At 33.0% G+C, this 20,282-nt stretch overlaps 1 protein-coding gene across 4 annotated transcripts in view; it reads left to right on the plus strand.

Annotated features, from left to right (window-relative positions):
* Nucleotides 1–4,844: 4,844 nt before the first annotated feature.
* The window catches only part of LOC144976728 (lysophosphatidylcholine acyltransferase 2-like), a 28,705-nt gene continuing 13,267 nt past the window's right edge, over nucleotides 4,845–20,282 (plus strand). For 2 of the 4 annotated variants that reach the window (XM_078921099.1, XM_078921097.1), the window contains exons 1-3: nucleotides 4,856–5,222; nucleotides 6,362–6,504; nucleotides 19,699–19,922. In XM_078921099.1, coding sequence (XP_078777225.1) covers nucleotides 5,124–5,222; nucleotides 6,362–6,504; nucleotides 19,699–19,922 — 466 coding nt within the window. In that variant the 5' untranslated portion in view covers nucleotides 4,856–5,123. Of the gene's footprint in view, nucleotides 5,223–6,361; nucleotides 6,505–12,703; nucleotides 12,922–19,698; nucleotides 19,923–20,282 lie in introns of all 4 variants that reach the window. The other 2 variants (XM_078921100.1, XM_078921098.1) reach the window with 2 other exon arrangements.

Here is a 20,282-nt window from a genome sequence, read left to right on the forward strand (position 1 = left end):
TGATATTATACTATTGTTCTTTTATTATTATTATTATTATTATTATTATTATTATTATTATTATTATATTATTATTATTATTATTATTATTATTATTATTATTATTATTATTATCATTATTATTATTATTTTTATTATTATTATTATTATTATTATTATTATTATTAATTTCTACTTACTTACTGTTATTATTATCGGTGTTGTTGTAATCGTAATCATCGTCATTATGGTTATGATTTTTTTTAATCAAGTAGTTGGAGTAATTTAATCAGTTATCGATTTATTACGAATATCTTTTATGTGTTATCATCGCGTTGTTGTTTTTCATTATTGTGCTCTTCTATTGTTTATTACTTTTTAAAATCTTGCTTTTTTCTGTTGTTGTTGTTCTCCTTGTTGTTGTTGTTTGTTTGTTTGTTTTGTCATCTAAGACAAACCCGATTCATTATAAATTCATTTTAATTGAGAGATGTACTTCCGAGAATTAGTTGCCGTATTATATTGAAATTTACATGACAATAATGATAATAATAATAATAATAATAATAATAATAATAATAATAATAATAATATAATAATAATAATAATAATAATAATAATAATAATAATGATGATAATAATAATATTAATAATTTAGATAGATACTGAATAATATTAGACTACAATTGACATCTATTTACTGAATACAGATGGTATTTTTATGGATGTTTCTTTTTTACGAAACCTGCCAAAACACGCCGAAACCCGACAAAGTTATAGGAAGTAGGCAGCAGAAGGGAGTGAACCTGGGACTCAAGGAAGTGTACACGATTGGGGAGTGAACCTGGGACTCAAGGAAGTGTACACGATTGGGGAGTGAACCTGGGACTGGGTTTCGTTTAAAAAAAAACAATTACTTTTTTACGAAACCCGCCAATATCCGACAAAGTTATGGAAAGAAAGTAACAGTGGGGGAGTGAACCTGAGACTATGGTTTTTTGGCGGGTTTCGTAAAAAAGTAATTGCTTCATTCTCGTCTGGTACCCAACTTCCATAGTCCGGCTTCATTTCCCACTGGTATCCATCTTCCTTAGTCCCAGGTTCATTTCCACTGATTTCCTCTTTTCACAGTCCCAGGTTCACTCCCAACCGGTGTGCACTTCCCTGAGTCCCGGTTCATTGCCCAATGGTGCCCACTTCCCATAAATTTTGACAATTTCGGTAGGTTTCGAAATAAAAGTACATTCTGAGCTCACTGTCCACTGGTATCAGCCTCTCGCAGTCCCGGGTTCAATCCTCATCGGTGTCCAAATCCCAGATTCACTCCCCACTGCTGCCTGCTTCCCATAACTTTGTCGGCTTTTGCGGGTTTCGTAAAAAAGTAATTCTCCCTCCCCCTTGGTTTTGCTTTTTTACAAAATCCAGAGTCCCAGGTTCAATTCCCACAAGTGTACACTTCCCTGATTCTCAGGATCACTCCCACTGTTGCCTACTTCAATAACTTTGTCGGATATTGCCAGGTTTAGTCGGGTTTTGTAAAAAAGTAATTGCTTTTATGTGAAACTCGCTGAAACCCGCCAAAAACCATAGTCTCAGGTTCACTCCCCACTGGTGTACACTTCCCTTAGTCTCAGGTTCACTTCCCATTATTTGCCTACTTTCCATAACTTTGCCCGATTTTGTTGGGAGATGGCGCATTTCGTAAACAAAAAGTAATTGCTTTTTTTTTTCAAAACCCGCCGAAACCCAGTCTCAGGTTCACTCCCCACTGGTGTACACTTCCCCGAATCTCAGGTTCACTCCCCACTGTTGCCTACTACCCATAACTTTCTCGGATATTGCCAGGTTTTGTCGAGTTTCGTAAAAAAGTAATTGCTTCTTTATGAAACTAGCTGAATCCCGCCGAAAACCATAGTCTCAGGTTCACTCCCCACTGGTGTACACTTCACTGAGTCTCAGGTTCACTCCCCACGCTTTGCCTACTTTCCACAATTTTGCCGCATATTGTCGGGTTTCGTAAAAAAGTAATCTCCCCCATTTTGTTATTGCTTTTTTACAAAACCCAGAGCCCCAGGTTCACTCCCCACTGGTGTACACTTCCCTGAATCTCAGGTTCATCCCCTCCTCCCCCCCCCCCCCCCCTTACACACACACGCACACACACACACGCTGCTGCCTACCTCCCATAACTTTGTCGGATATTGCCAGGTGTCGTCGGTTTCGTAAAAAAGTAATTGCTTTTTATTACGAAACCCGCCGAAACCCAGTCCCAGGTTCACTCCCCACTGGTGTACACTTCTCTGAGTCCCATATTCACTCCCACAGCTGCACTCTTCCCATAACTTTGTCAGGTTTCGGAGAAAAAAAACACCGTATTATAGTGCAAAACCACTATTCAGTGTCAGATACTGAATAGTGCAAAACCGCTATTCAGTATCGGATACTGAATAGTGCAAAACCACTATTCAGTATCAGATACTGAATAGTGCAAAACCACTATTCAGTATCAGATACTGAATAGTGCTAGCCTAATAATAATAATAATAATAATAATAATAATAATAATAATAATAATAATAATAATAAAAATAATAATAATAATAATAATAATAATAATAATAATAATAATAATAATAATAATAATAATAATAATAATAAATAATAATAATAATAATAATAATAATAATAATAATAATAATAATAATAATAATAATAATAATAATAATAATAATAATAATGGCCTTCTCGTCCTACTTTTAAGTGTTGCTATTAGCTTGGTACCCTTCGTAAAAAGCTTTGAGCATACCTACATCTCGGATATTGCGTTCTAATAATATGATAAAAGCTAACTCTTTGTTTGTTTTATCAAATTGTAATCGTTTTGGGGTTTTTATTAAACGCAGAATTTGTGCATAAAATCTTACAATAAGATTCAGTTCCTTGAGAATCAGAAAATGTTCGGTTTTTTAACCATTTCAGTGATTCGTGGAAAGATTGGTGTGGGTACCAATGGATACTTACTGGTAGTACAGTACCTGCTAGAACCTTTTTACTGTGTTGTCATCAAGTGAGAAGGGAATATTAAAATCATGATTCCCCTCTCAATGTTTGCAACCGCAGTAAAGTTATTAGTGCTCGTTGTTGCCAGGGTTCAAATTGCTTAGACTCTAGTCACAAAAATGTGAAATCGAATATGAAACTTTTTTTTCTCATTCGCCAGCTTTTATGCTTATAATTTTATTTTTCCATTGCATCAGATAACCTATCACTGATGTCCATTTCAGAATAAAATAATGAAAGCCGATTTTTAGGAAACTAAAAACTGAAGATGCCTACATAAGTCAATTACGATGAAAGAAAGGGGAAGCAAGAAAAACTGACGAGAGAAGACAATATAGGACAAACAATATATCCCCCATCTCCCTTGACAAGGAAAATAAATTGTAGTACATATGACAAAATGTCACATTTGGTAAATGTGAAAAATAGAGAAGATATGGAGGCAATCCCTTTGTCGTCGACACCCTTCCTCTCCTCCTTCGTCCCACAGATTACTTTCATTTTCCATAGATAGTATGAAGTTGACATCACTCATGTCTTTGTTATTGTTTTTTGTCATCCGCGTGTATGAGTAATACTCACTAAAATGTATTAACGATACTATAAACGTTAAGGTTACACATAGTTTTATATGTTGGTCCATTATACTTCCGGGTGGCAATGTTGTGAGCTTATTAGACAAGCGCATACTATCTATATTCTGAACAACTCCCCCCCCCCCCAACCCACCACTATACCTCTCTCTCTCTCTCTCTCTCTCTCTCTCTCTCTCTCTCTCTCTCTCTCTCTCTCTCTCTCTCTCTCTCTCTCTCTCTCTCCTCCCTCTCTCTCTCTCTCTCTAATAATAATAATAATAATAATAATGATAATAATAATTATATAATAATAATAATAATAATAATAATAATAATAATAATAATAATAATAATAATAATAATAATAATAATAATAATAAAAATAATAATAATAACAATAATAATAATAATAATAATAATAATAATAATAATAATAATAATAATAATAATAATAATAATAATAATAATAAAATAATAATAATAATAATAATAATAATAATAATAATAATAATAATAATAATAATAATAATAATAATAATAATAATAATAGACCTTTATTGTCCATAAATATGGCAATTTGTCATTAAGTTACACTTGTTATATTACTTGTATGATACTCGAGCATAGTACCACTTTTGTAGTGCAGTCCACTATGCACTTGAGTTGTGACTTGAAGATCCTGGGTTTGAGATCTGTATTGGGCAGCGCAGTGTTGAGTCTCTGAATTTTTATACTCATTTTCTCAACCATATTTGGTTGGGAAATGAGAAGGTGACAGCGTACGCTTTTGGGGAAAATGTAAACATCGTTGTCTTGTCCTACACATAGCTGCTGTTTGCGGCCGCTATGTGGTATAGTGGTATGACACTCGTCTTTGGGTAGGAAGGTCATGGGTTCGAGTCCCGCTCTAAGTGGCCCATAGTTGAGTCCTTGGAAAAGGGTTATTTACTCAGATTCTCTCACTGTACTCAGGTGTAAAATGATTACCTGGCTGTTATTAGCTGTGTCTATGTCCGAAAAGAATTGTAATATAAACTTGTACTGTCCTACATATTAAGTGTTGATGTTGGCTAGAGACCACTTGTAAGGCGCTTTGAGCACTGTATAAAAACTCAAGTTATTTTGTTTTTGAGCACATAATATTATTTGTACTAGTATCGGTTCAGCAGTTACTTTTTGACAGGACGATTACTAAGTAGTTTCTTCGACTGGCACCCAATCGTAATTCCCATTTCCTGTTTGGCTTTCCTGTTTACTTTTTACCAGATTGATGTTGGCAAAAAAAAAATGTAACAAGTCTTCCTCTTATATTCATACCTAAGAAGTGGACGATTTATAAAGATTTGTGATCTCCGAAAGTATTCGATTGATTTGATGAAATGACAATAAGTCTGGCTCCTCGCCTGGCTAGATATATCGACGTAATTTAAATTCCCCAATCATTGACTTTGTTGACATTTAACTCAAGTCATTTTTTAAATATCAATAATCAACACCAACGTCAACAAAATGAAGAGAAGTATACCAAGGCAGGGATCACTTGCAGTTCCTGACATTCCTAATCCATTTGTCCATGAACTTAAGCTTTCCTTCTTGGACAAATTACAGGTTAATGTTTTGTCAATTGTAGATATGCCGAATATGCTCATACTCATCGGTGAATTGCATGACTCAGGATGATGAATCACTCCTTAACTTTACTTAGACCGTCTATATACTCTCTGTATGATCATTTTGAGTGTAGTGTTATTGTGTTATATATGTTATATATTACACTACACTCAAACTCATAATACAAAGAAAGGGAGCAGTTTTCCTTTCTTTTACATCATTTTGATGATTAAAAAAAACATTTCTATAGCTTTTCACTTAAGTCGCCTCCAATTATAAATAGGTACCTTGTTTTGGATAACTTAATTAATTCACAATTTCAATTCTTGCTTTCTAATAAAAATTATTTCAAATTGAAGTTTCACAGTTAATTACTATTACTATTATTCATGACTTTTCAGGCTGTGAAGTGTTTAAATTATTATGTGTTGTTGTCAGCCAGCAACCCTTTCCAGGGCGCTTTGATTTTAGCACATTTAATGGCTATTGCGCTCTTTCAAAAAAAAATTTTTTTACAAGAGCTCAATGTGACAATGGAAATTAAATTTGCTTGTCTACATGATATGATACTAGATTGAGGTTGATGATAAAAAATGTGACACATCACCTCAAAACAGCATTATGTCAAGTTGATTTTGTTAAAGAAAATTTAATTTTTATAAAAAATATGAGACTTTGGATAAGTTTTGGGTGCTTTATGGAGGGCGATTGATACAAATTTTTAAAGTGCGAAAGCTATTATGTAATTTTTTTGACTTTTAAAACGTTGAATTTAATTTTTGGCTTATCATTCCTTTAATCGGTCACAATGTCAATGGAATAGGAGTTCACACTTTTTTCTTAAATTTACAGTAAATTTGCTTGTTACCCTAGGTTTGGAGTGGGCAAGACTAAAATGTAGCTCATGCAGTCCCAGAAAATCTCACAGACTATTCTTTGCAGAAATCTAAAACACCCAACCCCCCCAGTTCTGGGTAAACAGAGGGGTCTGAAAATCCTCTCCCTCCCCCCCCCCCCCCCCCCCTTCCCCTGAAATTAAATAGCATCAGGCTGAATATGAAATTGGAGTGTGATGCTCTGCCTATTTCGTTATCTGTTATCAATTAACTGACAGTAAACTTTCAACTTTGTTTCAGGTTGTGTTGATGTCACTGACAATTGCACCGATAAGATTGCTGCTTATTATAATTTTGCTTCTCTTCACTTGGCTGTTTGCCGCAATTGCCATCGCATTTCGGTCAAAGGAAGATTTGAAAAAACCTCTGTCAGGATGGCGCTTGTAAGCATTCTTTATTTTTAAATTATTCTTTACACAACGAAAAAGCAAACATATTTTTTTCTTGTTTCAATTGGATTTTAGGGTTTTGTTATTGTAGCAAAATAGCACTGATAGAGTATTATTATTCTTTTCGGTTATATTCCTTTCAAAATTCAAACATGGTATTGCCAAATGCAATTCACAAATAGAGGTATAAAAAAAAATAACAGAAGAATTTCTAACTCTCAACCCTTATCTCTACCAACTTGCTGTCTCCTCCATTTAGAGTTTTTCAAAATCGAAAAGGAAATATACCCAGTTGCTCAATTCAATAGAAAGATTGGTTTGTACATAGTTTTATTAAACTTCCACTACCAAACAAAGATTTTTTTTATAATAGTGGATTTAATAATATCTCTATAATTTGTTTTAGAAGAAAAATGATAAACGAATTTAATTGTATTGACTGTGAGATGAAATCAGAGATTTTTACTTACTCTAAATATGGTTCCATTAACACTAAAATTAGAATTTCGTCTAAATATTATACTGTTTGAAATGTTTGTAGTATTTTCATAGTGATACTCAGCTGCCAGAAGCTGTGGACTGTAAAATGTAATTTTAAGAAAGTGAATATAACAACTTCAAAAAAGAACAAAATACCAAACACGAAACGTTTTGGGCGCCGAATATTTCTCTGCCATCGATCTGGCTTTTTAGTAATGTATTTATGTTTTCATTGTTTTTTAGTATTGGCTGAAATAGGGTTTAAGCCCAACAAATTCTGTGTTTGATATTTGTTGTTTTTTGTTTCTTTTTTGACCCTGTTTTATTCATCATATTTATTTATTACTTTTTACAGTATTTTCATGATTTTGTTTTTTATTAAAGAAAAATATCATGACATTACTTGTTCTGTTGGGGGGTTTTTAATGTTCATTTAAGTCGTGTTACTTTGTTACTTCCATGTACGTATTCAATATTGTTACATTCCACAGCATCAGGCAGTTTGGTGTATATTTACTCCACAGGTTATTTCTGACATATTTCTTTTTTAAGGTGAATGTATTCTGTTTCACCTTATATCATTATTATGCTTACTCATCTAAATGCCAGTCAAAGGTTCAAATCCCATGCGAATGAGGCTTTTTTATTATTTGATTTGTTTTGGTTTTTTTTTTGTTTTGTTTTCTTTATCTGAAATAGATATTGAGTGCTGTTTAATGAACAAGACAGTGCCATGCCAGGTCTTGTGACAAACTCTTCAAGTAACATTGAGCATGGTCAGGGACTAGATCTTTGATGATATGTCATTAGGGAGGCAATTAACACACATAACCCCACGGCCCAACTCTGAAGTTGGGCTGAGATTTGGTCCATTTGACATGTTAATGCCATTGGATATCGTAAATTGATAGAACTGTGCTACAAAAGTGTGCAATATTTATTTAATTTCTATTTTCAATTTTTCACCTCATTGTTTATATCATTAGGAACGGCATCTACAGCAGTGTGAACTTTGACCTCCATACTTTTTTTTTCATAAACTTTCTTCTTTCAACAAAAGAAATGTCTCCTGGGTTGATAAGAAACGTGTACTTCTTGTCATTTTAAGCACAGTGCCTCATGATCTAAGGTGGTGAGGTCATTGGATGATTTGTCCAAGACCACACAGCTTAATAGGTTTGACAATGAATCTTATCACATTAAGTTTAGAGTCAGAAGACCATACCATTGTGCCAGCTTGGAGGTAACAAGTTCCACATACCTCAGTGACCGTCGCCTTAGTTCTGTATCTGGTGACTGGGTTGTTTCAGTCTTGCCTTGAAATATACCATGATGAGAAGTTTCCTTACGAGATGAATAAAGGAAATTTTAGTGAATTGTTACTATTCGTTTATTTTTAAAATCCTTTTTATTTGTGTTTTGTTTTGTTTTTTAATTAATTAAATTATTTATTTCTTTATCTGATATAAAAGATTTTAATTATCTTTTGTTTTAAAAATTGTTTGTTTATTTATGTGTTTATTTATTTATTGATCAATTTATTTATTAATTATCAATTAATTTTTTAAAGAATTATTTATTTAAGTTGTATTATAGACTGTGCTAAAATATTAAGTGTCCTATACTCAAAATAAAGTCGTATAATTTCTCGGAACAAAAGATCGTGTCTAAAAGAATTCTTGTAGAAAGGTCCCCATCAGTCACTTCATTTAGGGCTGACACTGAAATTATGTTATTGCCTTTTTCAATTTAAAAAACTTACAAATATAAAATAAACTGATGAAATGCTTCTATTTTGTCTTGTGGATTGAATGTTTTGATTATTAAATGCTAAGATTTATTTATTATTTACTTATCAACATTTTTATTATTGTTATTGTTATTATTATTATTATTATTATTATTATTATTATTATTATTTGTGACCCTCCGCCTCGAAACGGTATTAAGTCGGATTTTTCAATTTTGGGTTTTTGGTACCCAATCACAGCTTATTTTATGCTTTAAATTTTGATACCAAATTTATATAATTCTGATTATTTATTGTCGAGATATGACCGTTTGAAGTAGGGAGAGTGTGAAAACCAAGTTTTAAGAAAATCGACTTTGAAGTGAGGCACCGTTTTCACGCACAGTTAAATTAATGGGCAAAGATAACTCCTTAGATACGGACATCAAAAATTTGACGAGAATAGTGAAATTTGGCATGAGCTTAGCTTATACATTTACTGATGTACATATAAATTTTTGAAACAATTCAATTATTACTTTTGTAGTTATTCATTATTATGTAAAATGTTCTTAAAACAAATAAAACGCTGGAAAAAAAAAACGCCGACTATTGCTCACTTTTTCAAGAATTTTTTATATTTAAATAAAGAATCAATGAAATAAGAATTATTAATGTGAATTTTTTGTCTTATTTAATAGAGAAAATACGATTTCAAAATGCCAAAAGTTAAAGAAGGTTGAAATTTGAAAGTACAGTTTTGAAACTACGTGAAACCGGGTGGGCAGGGAAAAAATTATCAAGAAAAAGGATTAGAGAGGAAGAGAGAGAATGAGAGAGTAAAATACACACACACACACACACACGCACACACAACACACACACACACACACACAAACAGACACACATGAGAGAGAGAGAGATATAGAGAAAAAGAGGAGCGAGAGGGGGAGGGGAGAGAGACTGCTTGTGTTAAGAGGACGCGAGGGAAATATAATAAAGATTGAAACCTGTATAAGTGTGTGTGTGTGTGTGTGTGTGTGTGTGTGTGTGTGTGTTTGTATGTGTGAAAGAAACAAAGGGGAGACGGAGAGAGTGAGGTAGACATGAAGAAAGGGATGGAGGCGGAGCAAAGAATTGTAAGGATAGTTTAAAGAAAGCATTTTGTTACAAAGTAAGTCATAGTCAATCAACTGGAAACATATTGACCAATGAGATTGCAATTAAAGAAATGGGCTGGTCAAATCAATCATTGCATTGTTTCCATTTTGAGTCAGATAACAGCTTGAGGAGGAGGGGTGGGGCTTATTGTGTAGTGACTTACATGAAAACATGTTATTGAATCTCTCAAGTTTTCCTTAGCGTTCCACCACATTGTTCATTGTCTAAAAAGAACCTCCCCCCCCCCCCCCCCCCCCCCCCCCTTTCTTTCAGTATACAAAGAAAGCACGACAAAACGAACATCTCTCTCTCTCTCTCTCTCTCTCTCTCTCTCTCTCTCTCTCTCTCTCTCTCTCTCTCTCTCTCTCTCTCTCTCTCTCTCTCTCCCTCTCTCTCTCTCTCTGTTTGTCTCTCTCTCCCCTTCATCTACCTATCTATCTATCTATCCACCTATCTATCTACCCATCCATCCATCCATCTATCTATCTATCTATCTATCTATCTATCTATCTATCTATCTATCTATCTATCTACATATCTATTTATCCATTAATAAGTTTGTCTGTCTGTCTGTTTATCTATCCATTTCAGTTTTTAGTTACAGTTCATTAATTGTTGAAGGCTCTATCTATTATTCTGCTTTTGTACTTAAAATTAAATGTTTATCCTACAACAATCTCTGTAAGTGTAAGATTAGGCAACTGTTGTCCTATTAAGTCTTAGCATATCCTATAATTTCATGAATTATTAAAGAGGGACAAAGGAGGACCCCCACCTCAATCATTACCCAATACAGCTAGACACAGATATAAAAGCATGTGGTGTGTATCAAAATGCACAAACACACACGTATGTAACACACGCATGCTGACGTCATGAATCATCGCCCGAGCATTATGGCCTACAGCCACAGCGCATGTGATGAGCATTGACCAATCAGAATCATTCATTTGTAAGGTTGTCAGGGAAAAACCTAGACTTGTTTACAGTTTTTAAAGTTCATTATTGGTTGAACCATGAAATTGTGGAAACAGTCATGCTTTCTCTGAGATAGATAAAGACACGCCCTTTGCTGTGATATCTTACATCTTATTGGTGGAGAAAAAGACTCAGTATTACTAAGCTTTGGAAAGGGTGGCTCTCTGAGAGAAAGTCAACTCTCGTTTTGAATATGTCACTGATAGTTGCATTTTTAAACTTGAAATTTATATAACTTATCGTCAATGTTTATGTTGAATTATTATGTTTTCATGTAGAAAAATTATTGTAGTTTCTGAAACAACCAAAAACTGAAATTTGATAATTTTGACCATTTCCACTTTAAAACCGGTTTTCTTCATTTTCCAAATCCCGACTTAATACCGGTTCGAGGCGGAGGGTCACATTTTATTTTATTTATTTTGCTTTTGTTTTTGCATGTGGTGTTGTTTTTTTCTGAATTAAAATAAATGATTTTTAAAATAATTGCCAACACAAAAAGCTTGCTATTAATAATGTGTATACACCCAATTTCTCGCAAATAAGAAAACCTAGAAAAATTTAATACCTTTAAAACAATTCGAGATTCTCATCAGCTTCTGTTGGTTCAACCAAGATTTAGCTTCAATTCTAAATTTGTTTGTTTTGTTTGGGGTTTTTTTAATTTAAAAAAAAAAAAATAGAGATTTTTTTTTTCTCTGATCACAGTGTTCACCCACCAGTGATTTGGTAGCTGGGTCTGTTAGATCAGGTGGAAAGTACTTTGCTATAGACTATGTCCTGTCTAAAGGGTAACAACCAATTATTGCTATTTTCCGTTTTACTCTATAGAAATCAGGATAAACTTTGGCTGTTCGACCAGATTTAATGCACCCAACTACCCAATCACTGCTTTATGGACAAACGGATTGATCTGTGTCCCTTTATGTGTGAAGCGAGTGCTCTACCATCTGAGCTATTGGGACCCTCTTATAATCTATGATACTACAAAATGAACAACAATTTTGGATGACGTGATTAAAATACTTAGTTGTTTTGACTACCTGAACTCGTAATGAGCAATTTAAAACGTTTTAAGGCCTTGATCCTCCTCTCTTTCAATTTTAAATGAAAAATACTTAAGTCCACGAACAAGCTTTTATCTGACTTGTTATTTAAGACATTAAAGATAATGCATGTGTCTGTTTGCAGAATGTGTATTTTACCGCTTTTTATGAAGCATTTATACACTTAAGTATGTGCCTTGGTAAAAAGAAGTAACTGAGTTATTATTATGATGATGATGATTATTATTATTATTATTATTATTATTATTATTATTATTATTATTATTATTATTATTATTTATTGTTTTATTTTATTATTATTTATTGTTTATTATTATTATTATTATTATTATTATTATTATTATTATTATTATTATTATTTTATTATTATTATTATTATTATTATTATTATTATTATTATTATTATCATTATTTTTTAATTATTATTATTGTTATTATTATTATTATTATTATTATTATTATTGTTATTATTATTATTATTATTATTATTATTATTATTATTATTATTATTATTATTATTATTATTATATTATTATTGTTTTTGTTGTCAGCATTGCCATCACTATCATCCACATAATCACCATCAGTATACATAATGGTAATTAATACACCTATTTACATTTTTATTTTTGCTTTCTAATCAACATTAATCTATACTGGCTTTCTATTTCCACTTGATTTTTTTATTTTTTTTCGCATTACAACCAACTACATTCCCTTTAACTTAAATCCATTTTTTTTTCTCTTTTGCCTTATTATCACACCCTTACACATATAGATTGCTCCGACCTGTTGTATTATTTTTCTGCCGGGCAGTATTTTTTGTGGGTGGCATTCATAGGGTGATCCAGCGAGGTAAACAAGCCACACCCAAAGAGGCCCCAATTCTGCTTCTGGCCCCTCACTCCTCTTTCCTGGACGTGCTGCCTGCTTTATGTCTAGGCCTTAACTCAGTCGTAGCCAAGAAGTCATCCAGTGAAATTTTCTTATTTGGAAGTACGTATTATTTTTTTTATCACCTTTTTAATCCTCCCCTTTGAAAACTTTGAATGAAGAGGGTTTTGTTATCTGGTTTTGGAGAGGGAAAACTATTTTTTTTTAAACGTACAGTTGTGGTTTAGGGCTGATTTTTTTTTAATTATTGGAATTTTGGGCTTTTCATTTGAATGAGAAATATTTTTTAACCAAAGTTAAACATGGGCTTTGGAGTATTCTAAACTATTTGGTAAATGAGGAAGAAATATACTGAGTTTACAATTATCGAGTACACTTTGGCCAGTATTGAGGTTTAGATGAGGTTTTAATAAATAGATGTTTTATGCAAAAAAGGAGTTTGTGAATCACAGATGATTTGATGACCTTTGCAATTGTTTGACTTCTAAAGGCCTGATTGACTCATTTTTCCTAGATTTCTCTTAAGCTTTTGACAAAGCAAACCACAAAGGACTTTTTGTAAAACTTAAAATTTGCGGAGTTAGATGGCAAGCACAATGTTGCATTAATTTATTCCTTTTAATTGGGACTCAAACAGTAATTTTAAATGGAACAGAGTCAAATGAAATATCTGTTACATCAGGAGTATCTCAAGGAACAGCCTTAGGATCAGCGCTTTTGTTTATTTACATAAAGGTTAGTGACAAATATGTGACTAAGACTATGATTATATATGGATGTACAGACAAATAGTTTGGAACAATGGAGAAAGAAATGGAAAATGGGATTTCATCCAGATAAAGGCAGTTTTGAGAATTTGAAATAAAACCGAGCCAATAAAATCTTACTACATCATTCATGGCATCATTCTAAAGGAAACCGAATTAGCTAAATACTTAGTTATTATAGATGGCAAACTTTAATGGATGTAACGAAATAAATATATGTTTATACGAAAGCAATTTTCATCCTGTTTCCTCAAACGAAACTCATCAAGCCATCCAGAAAAGTTAAAGAAATGCATTTTAAAACTCCAGTTCAGTAGTTGACTATGGTTGTCTAGTTTGGAATCCACGCCATAAAGCACAATAAAAATGCATAACACTGTATTAACAGATGCAACAAACAACATAAGTGATAAACATGCAGGCATGAAACAATTAGGATGGTTACCTCATCATGATGTATGGGCTAATTTCTACCAATAATAAAAGGTCTTATACTATATATAGATATTAATAGATCAATAAATGTCAAATGGTTCAAATGGAATACAAACATGTTATGAAAAGCTATGTCTGATCACTAAAGTACAATTCGATTTAGCTTGAAAGTATTAATTTCATTGTTCATCAATATTTCTGTCTAGTTATTGTATTTGAAAAATAACAGACCAATAATAAAATCAAAACAAAACAAACAACAACAAAAAGGCCAAAAACAGACAAAATAAAATGTTAAACCGTTAACTTATTATTGAATTTTTAGAAAAGGGCACAGCCGAGACTGCTAACCAGTTGAAATGACCTATTTACTGCATTGAATATGATTACAGTGCTCTAGATGGGAAGTCTTCAAATTGATGTCAGCTTGTTTTGGGGGGGGGGGGGGGGGGGGGGGGGGGGGGGGTGTTTCATTTCCATTACTTAATAACTTGAACTGTAAAGATTTACACCTTTTTTTCCTTGTCAGAGGGGCAGTATGTGGGCTGAATCGAACTCTTTTATGTTTCTAGCTCAAGACTATTACTTGAGGCAGTAATTCTAATTTTGATTCTTTTTCTCCTCATCCTCAACTCCTCCACCTCCTCCTCCTCTCTAACAGTACTACTACTATAAGATTCATAACAATAACTGTGGGGCTTTAATGATAGTGGTGTTCTGTAGTGTTCTAAAGCGTAATACTATCTAAATTGAAGTTGGTGTTGAGTTCTTTATATTTCTTTACAACCGTATATTGCTTTGTACAATATAAATTATTTTGGCCCAATTGGATTTCATCATTTACGGCCGATACAAAATATATTTACATCTGAAATTAAATGCTAGATAGTGACCTGTTCATGAATCTCAAATTAATATTCTTGCTCTCTTTTTATGTGATAATCCAGATAAAGGGCTTACATCATATTTTTATGAAAAACATATTTACTAAATAGGATTTTATAGGTGGATCCCAATGATATAATCAACAGTATAGCTGTAATTTTGGAACAACATGCTTCACACAAATGTCTCCTACAGGTAAACATCAGCATTCAGTCTCTCCTATATATAATATGTTGCCTGCTCCATTGATTTTACCTCCTTGCTCCTGAGTTGAATGCAGGGAGTTTGATTTTTTTGTTGTTTGACCAATTATTATCAAGTTTGTGTGATACCCACTGATGACCGAAAACTGTGGCAAGAGCCGTTAAAATTTCGAAAACCAGATCAAATTTTGTGTAGTACATAGTTTATATATTTATATATTCAATAATTTCTATTGATTTTCTCTAATTTGTCTTGATGCCTTTTACTTTTTTCATGTGGTGCATGTTCCAGATAATAAACAGAGAACCAAAATTTGAGCCTACTGAAAATCAATGTGTTTGGCGTGAATTTTTAGATAGAGTCTGCGGATGAATTATTTATATTATCGTGTAAATATATTGTCTGGTGAGAAGAATGTATCTTTGTTTTGAGTTGACTTCACATATCCATTTGATATTCAAGAATTCACTTTCCCTGAATGGTTAATTATTTCCTCTGCTTGCCTCCACAAGTCTTAAATTTCCCTCTTATTTTATCTCCTTATGATTTCTTTTCTGTTTATTTATATTTGAGCTTCCAAATTTTGAAACTTGCACCATTCTAATTTATCTGACAATTTCACTGTGGCAGTGAGAAGCGGTTATTGTCAGTTTCTTACCTTTTTGGTTTGTTTTTGTTTTTTTGGGGTTTTTTTGGGTTCTTTGTAACGGTTATATTATATTGTCGAAATAAGGTTTACTAAGTTCTTTGTTGATTTGTATGGATTTTAGGATTGATGACTTTTTACTCATCATATTTATTAATACCTTTTATTTCATTGGACAGGAATAATAACTTAGGTCAAAAGGTGTTGTGTTAGTGTAGTGTGTACTGTTGCGTTGATTCAAAATATCTGTTGTTCTTCGAGTGAGATTGATTAACACAACCAACCAACATCGAAAGACCGATTTTTGAATCATGAATACACGAAGGTTTCTTGGGAAATCAAAATAATACAATAATGGATTTGTGGTCATAGTTGATATGCCTGTAAGTTTTCATTTGATGTCAAAAGTTCTTTAAACCTTTTGTAAGAATTTGGAAATAAAATATCACAAAATACCAAATAAAGAAGATCAGTCACAATTATATATAATGTGATCATGAAAGGGGCACATTGTAATTATGAAATCTAGAATCTGCTTCAAATACATTTATATTTAAACATGTATATAAATTTTGATAATCGCTCCTAGGTCAAAGAATTCCTTTCCAACATTCCTCTCAATTTAAAACATTCAGACTCGCATCACAACAACTGCATTTGCTCAAAGTTGAGTTTTGTCATCATTTTTAGTTATTTCCATATAATTACACAAATGGAAAAAAGATGTGAATAAGGCATTTTCCCCCCTATAGTTTTGTATTTACCTCCTTATTTTCCTTTAACCATCACATACTAAACTAGTTTGTTACTAATGGAGTGTTTAACCTGTAGGTAATTTTTTTTTGCAAAATTATTTTATGATCAAAAGTAATCTCTTCTTTATGTTTTTATTATATCTTCTTGAAACTTTTGCGAACACATATTTTAGCCAAAAGGAAAGCAGTACATAGAATTCTGTAGGACTGTGTTTATCCATTTTTGCATCATGCACATTCGTAACGATTATTTTAGAAAATAAACACCAAAATATCTTATTGTTTCTGTTGTTGTTGTTGTTTTGAATGCACTGTGGTAGATTTTAATCCAGTATGAAAACTGTCTGAAAACTTTAATTATTATGATCAAATTGTGTTTAGTAAAGTGTAGACTAGAGCATAAATATACACTATGATGATATATACAAATGTTTTCATAAGACAGATTAAAGTACAGTGGAATCCTGTTAAAATAAACACCGCCAGACCAGAAGGATTGTTTGACTTAAATAAGCAAAGTTGACTTTATCCATAATCCATTATGAAACACACTTAGATAAAGGACAGAAATTAGAGGACTTTAAGCAGAAGTTTTTGTAAGAGTGTTCACTTTGTGCAGATTCCACTGTTATTTAGTAGAAACTTATCAAGCCTGAGCCCTTGTTTTCTTTGTTTTGCTGTGTAAATACAGTGCAGTATTTAAAAAAGAAAATTGAACTCTTTTCAAAATGCCCACAAAATATCTTTAAATATTGATTCCCCCAGTTATGTCTTTGTTTTTTTTCCTTATTTTTCTAAACCATCGTTTTAGAGCTTACTTTTATGTGTCATTGGGGGTCCTGATGGCTTAGTTGGTAGAGCCCTTGCTTCACACGTTAGGGAACTGAGATTTATTCCGAGTGAAGTCAACATTTTTTTCCAATCCTCTCTGTCCTCTCTGAATGAGTAGCTGGGTCTGTTAGATCTGGTGGAAAGTACTTTGCAATAGACTAGTATCCTATTCAAAGGGTAGCTAGCAATTGCGATTATCTGCTTCACGCTACCGGAACAGGAGTTCATGAACTTGGGCTCCATGGGCCCCATGGCTCTAAAGGACTACTTTTTAAAAAAAAGATTCTGTGTCATTTTGGCATGATGCTATGGTGTATCGTCTTATAACAGAATCAAACTTTGTTGATCATGGTTAGTGCTTTGATGAGCAACAAAGAAAAAGAAAACATATACTTTCTTCGCATTGTTTTCTTTGGAAAGGAACTTTACTCAAGAGTACCTGGTTGTAGGCAATTCCCAATACTACCAGGTTGTTAGTACAAAAATAACTTCCCAACAATGAAACAAATTTAACTTAATATGGCCACCTGTTGGAATCACTGTAGCATGTTGATTAGTACCTAGCATGGGGAATCTTTGTAAATGCCTTAAATGAATATTCATATAGTTTCGATTTATTACAACCTCATGACGTTGATAAAACTGAAAATCCTCATCTTGGCATAAATCATATGACTGGATTAGTTCTGGAATTGGCTCTGGCATAAAGCATTCGATCAGATTATTTATGGAATTGGCCCTGCCATAAAGCTTATGACTGGATTAATTATGGAATTGGCCCTGGCGTGAAGCATATGACTAGATTGGCCATGGCATAACCACATGACTGAGTTGGCTATGATGTAAACCATTGACTGGAACAGCCTGGGCATAAATCATTTTACTTGATTGACCACGGCATAAACCTTTTGACTGGATTAGCCACGGCATAAATAATATAACCAGATTGAGCGCATATCATAATGATGAGATTGGCCAAGGCATAAACCATATGACTGTGTCGGCCATGACATAAAACGATGTGACTCGATTGGCATATAATCTATATCATTTAGATGACATAGATAAATGAGGGAAGGAACAGCAAACAAGCAGTATATAAATATTAGATGATTTTTAAAAATTAAAGATCCAATTTTTAAAAAAAAAAAAGGTTTTTACATTTATTTTTTTTGGTCATTCCTACGAAAATTTGTATTTGAGTTTTGAAAATTGTCATAAATCTTTGTTACAACATTGGAACGCATTATCTAAATAAGTATAACGGTAATAATTCAGAAAGAAATAAAATATTAAAAGTAATAGTAATATTAATCAGGATCTAAAGTAATAATGTTGGTGATAATAACGATTATGATAATAATAATAATAATAATAATAGCAAGAACAACAACAACAAAACAACTTAAATAATAATTTTGTTTGCATATTTAAATGTTTTGATAATTTATATAATGTTGATACATTTTTATTGGATCTTCTCACCTCTCCCATTTCTGTCGAGTTGGTTCATTTGTTGATTCACTGCAATTTTGTTTTCCAAAGACCTGTTGTTTCTAGCATATTTTGTTTGTTTGTTGTATTTACTTTGAAAACGATCAACGACTTTGTGTTTTGTAGTTCGTCTTCTGGTTTGCCTTCGTTTGACTTTACCGTTTATTATTGTCATTTGTTTCAATTGTGGAAAAAGTAGTCTTAATTTGATCATGTGTTGGTTTGTGTCAAAGCCAGAGGTAACGGGGCTTTTAAGCTGACGCTTGTATCGACTAATATTAACGCTTATATCACTTTCTCTCTCTCTCTCTCTCTCTCTCTCTCTCTCTCTCTCTCTCTCTCTCTCTCTCTCTCTCTCTCTCTCTCTCTCTCTGGCATTGGCTTCACAATATATCTCGTATTGCAGTGGCTTTTGTTTTACTGTTCAATTGGATTGATTTTTCACATTGGTGTTCTGTTTGTTTATTATATGTTGATTTCTCCTTTGTCACATCACGTTGAGTTATTCATTCCCATACTTTCCATTGCCTGTGTTTCATATTGTAATCACTTTCTTCTTCATACAATGATAGAATTCAACGAGATGTCCATGCAATCGACAGATTGTTTCAATGATTGCAGGACATCCTAATGGGAATTGTACTAATTTTTAAAAAATTTCTGTTTTGACTTTTATTCCATCCAGTTTGAGTTGAACAGGGACTCTTATTCACATCCGGATGGAGTAAGTTAATTTATCTAAATGCCGTATCCAAAATACAACTCCAGGTCTGACAATAGTGCTCTTGAGTCAACACTGCGGATTGTAATTGTGAAGAATTGAAAACGTATAAACTGTCCACTTTACATTCTTCTTCCAAAGGTCCCTTATGAAACATGTGATAATTCTCGCCCGCACAATGAGGCGCGTCGGTGGCCTGCGATTGGTCATAAAGGGCTCCGAGCGTGCTAAGGCGGAGGAGGCTCCAATCCTGGTGGTGGCCCACCACTCCAGCTTGTTGGACACCTTCGTATTTTTCCTGGCAGACTCGTACATTCCCAGCCCCGTGTCCCGTGTGGAGAACTCGAGACTGTGTCTTGTCGGAAGTACGTTCACTGTGTGATGTGATATAATATATATATAGCTTATATCAAAATAATAATTATAAGTTTGCCTTCTTTACTTAGGCCGTTGATGCATTTACTCAATGTAAAATGGTACAACATCTTGACTTGATGTTTGTTTCAGACAGTCATGCATAAAGCGTACTGTAGTATGGTTCTAGACTCTTTGCTGAAGGAGGTCATCAGTAGCAGATGTTCCTAGTTTCCTATTTAGAATGGATAAGGTTATCTGTTCTCGATATGGCAGTGCTTTTCCTATATTGCATCTGTTGACTACCGTTACTGCTTTATATTTGTTCTCATCTACACGCAACTAAAATAAAGTTCATAAAATAAAGGATG

Source organism: Berghia stephanieae, chromosome 7 (assembly GCF_034508935.2).
Source record: "Berghia stephanieae isolate SIO BIC M18660-M18661 chromosome 7, UCSD_Bste_1.3, whole genome shotgun sequence".
NCBI classification, from domain to species: Eukaryota; Metazoa; Mollusca; class Gastropoda; order Nudibranchia; family Aeolidiidae; genus Berghia; species Berghia stephanieae.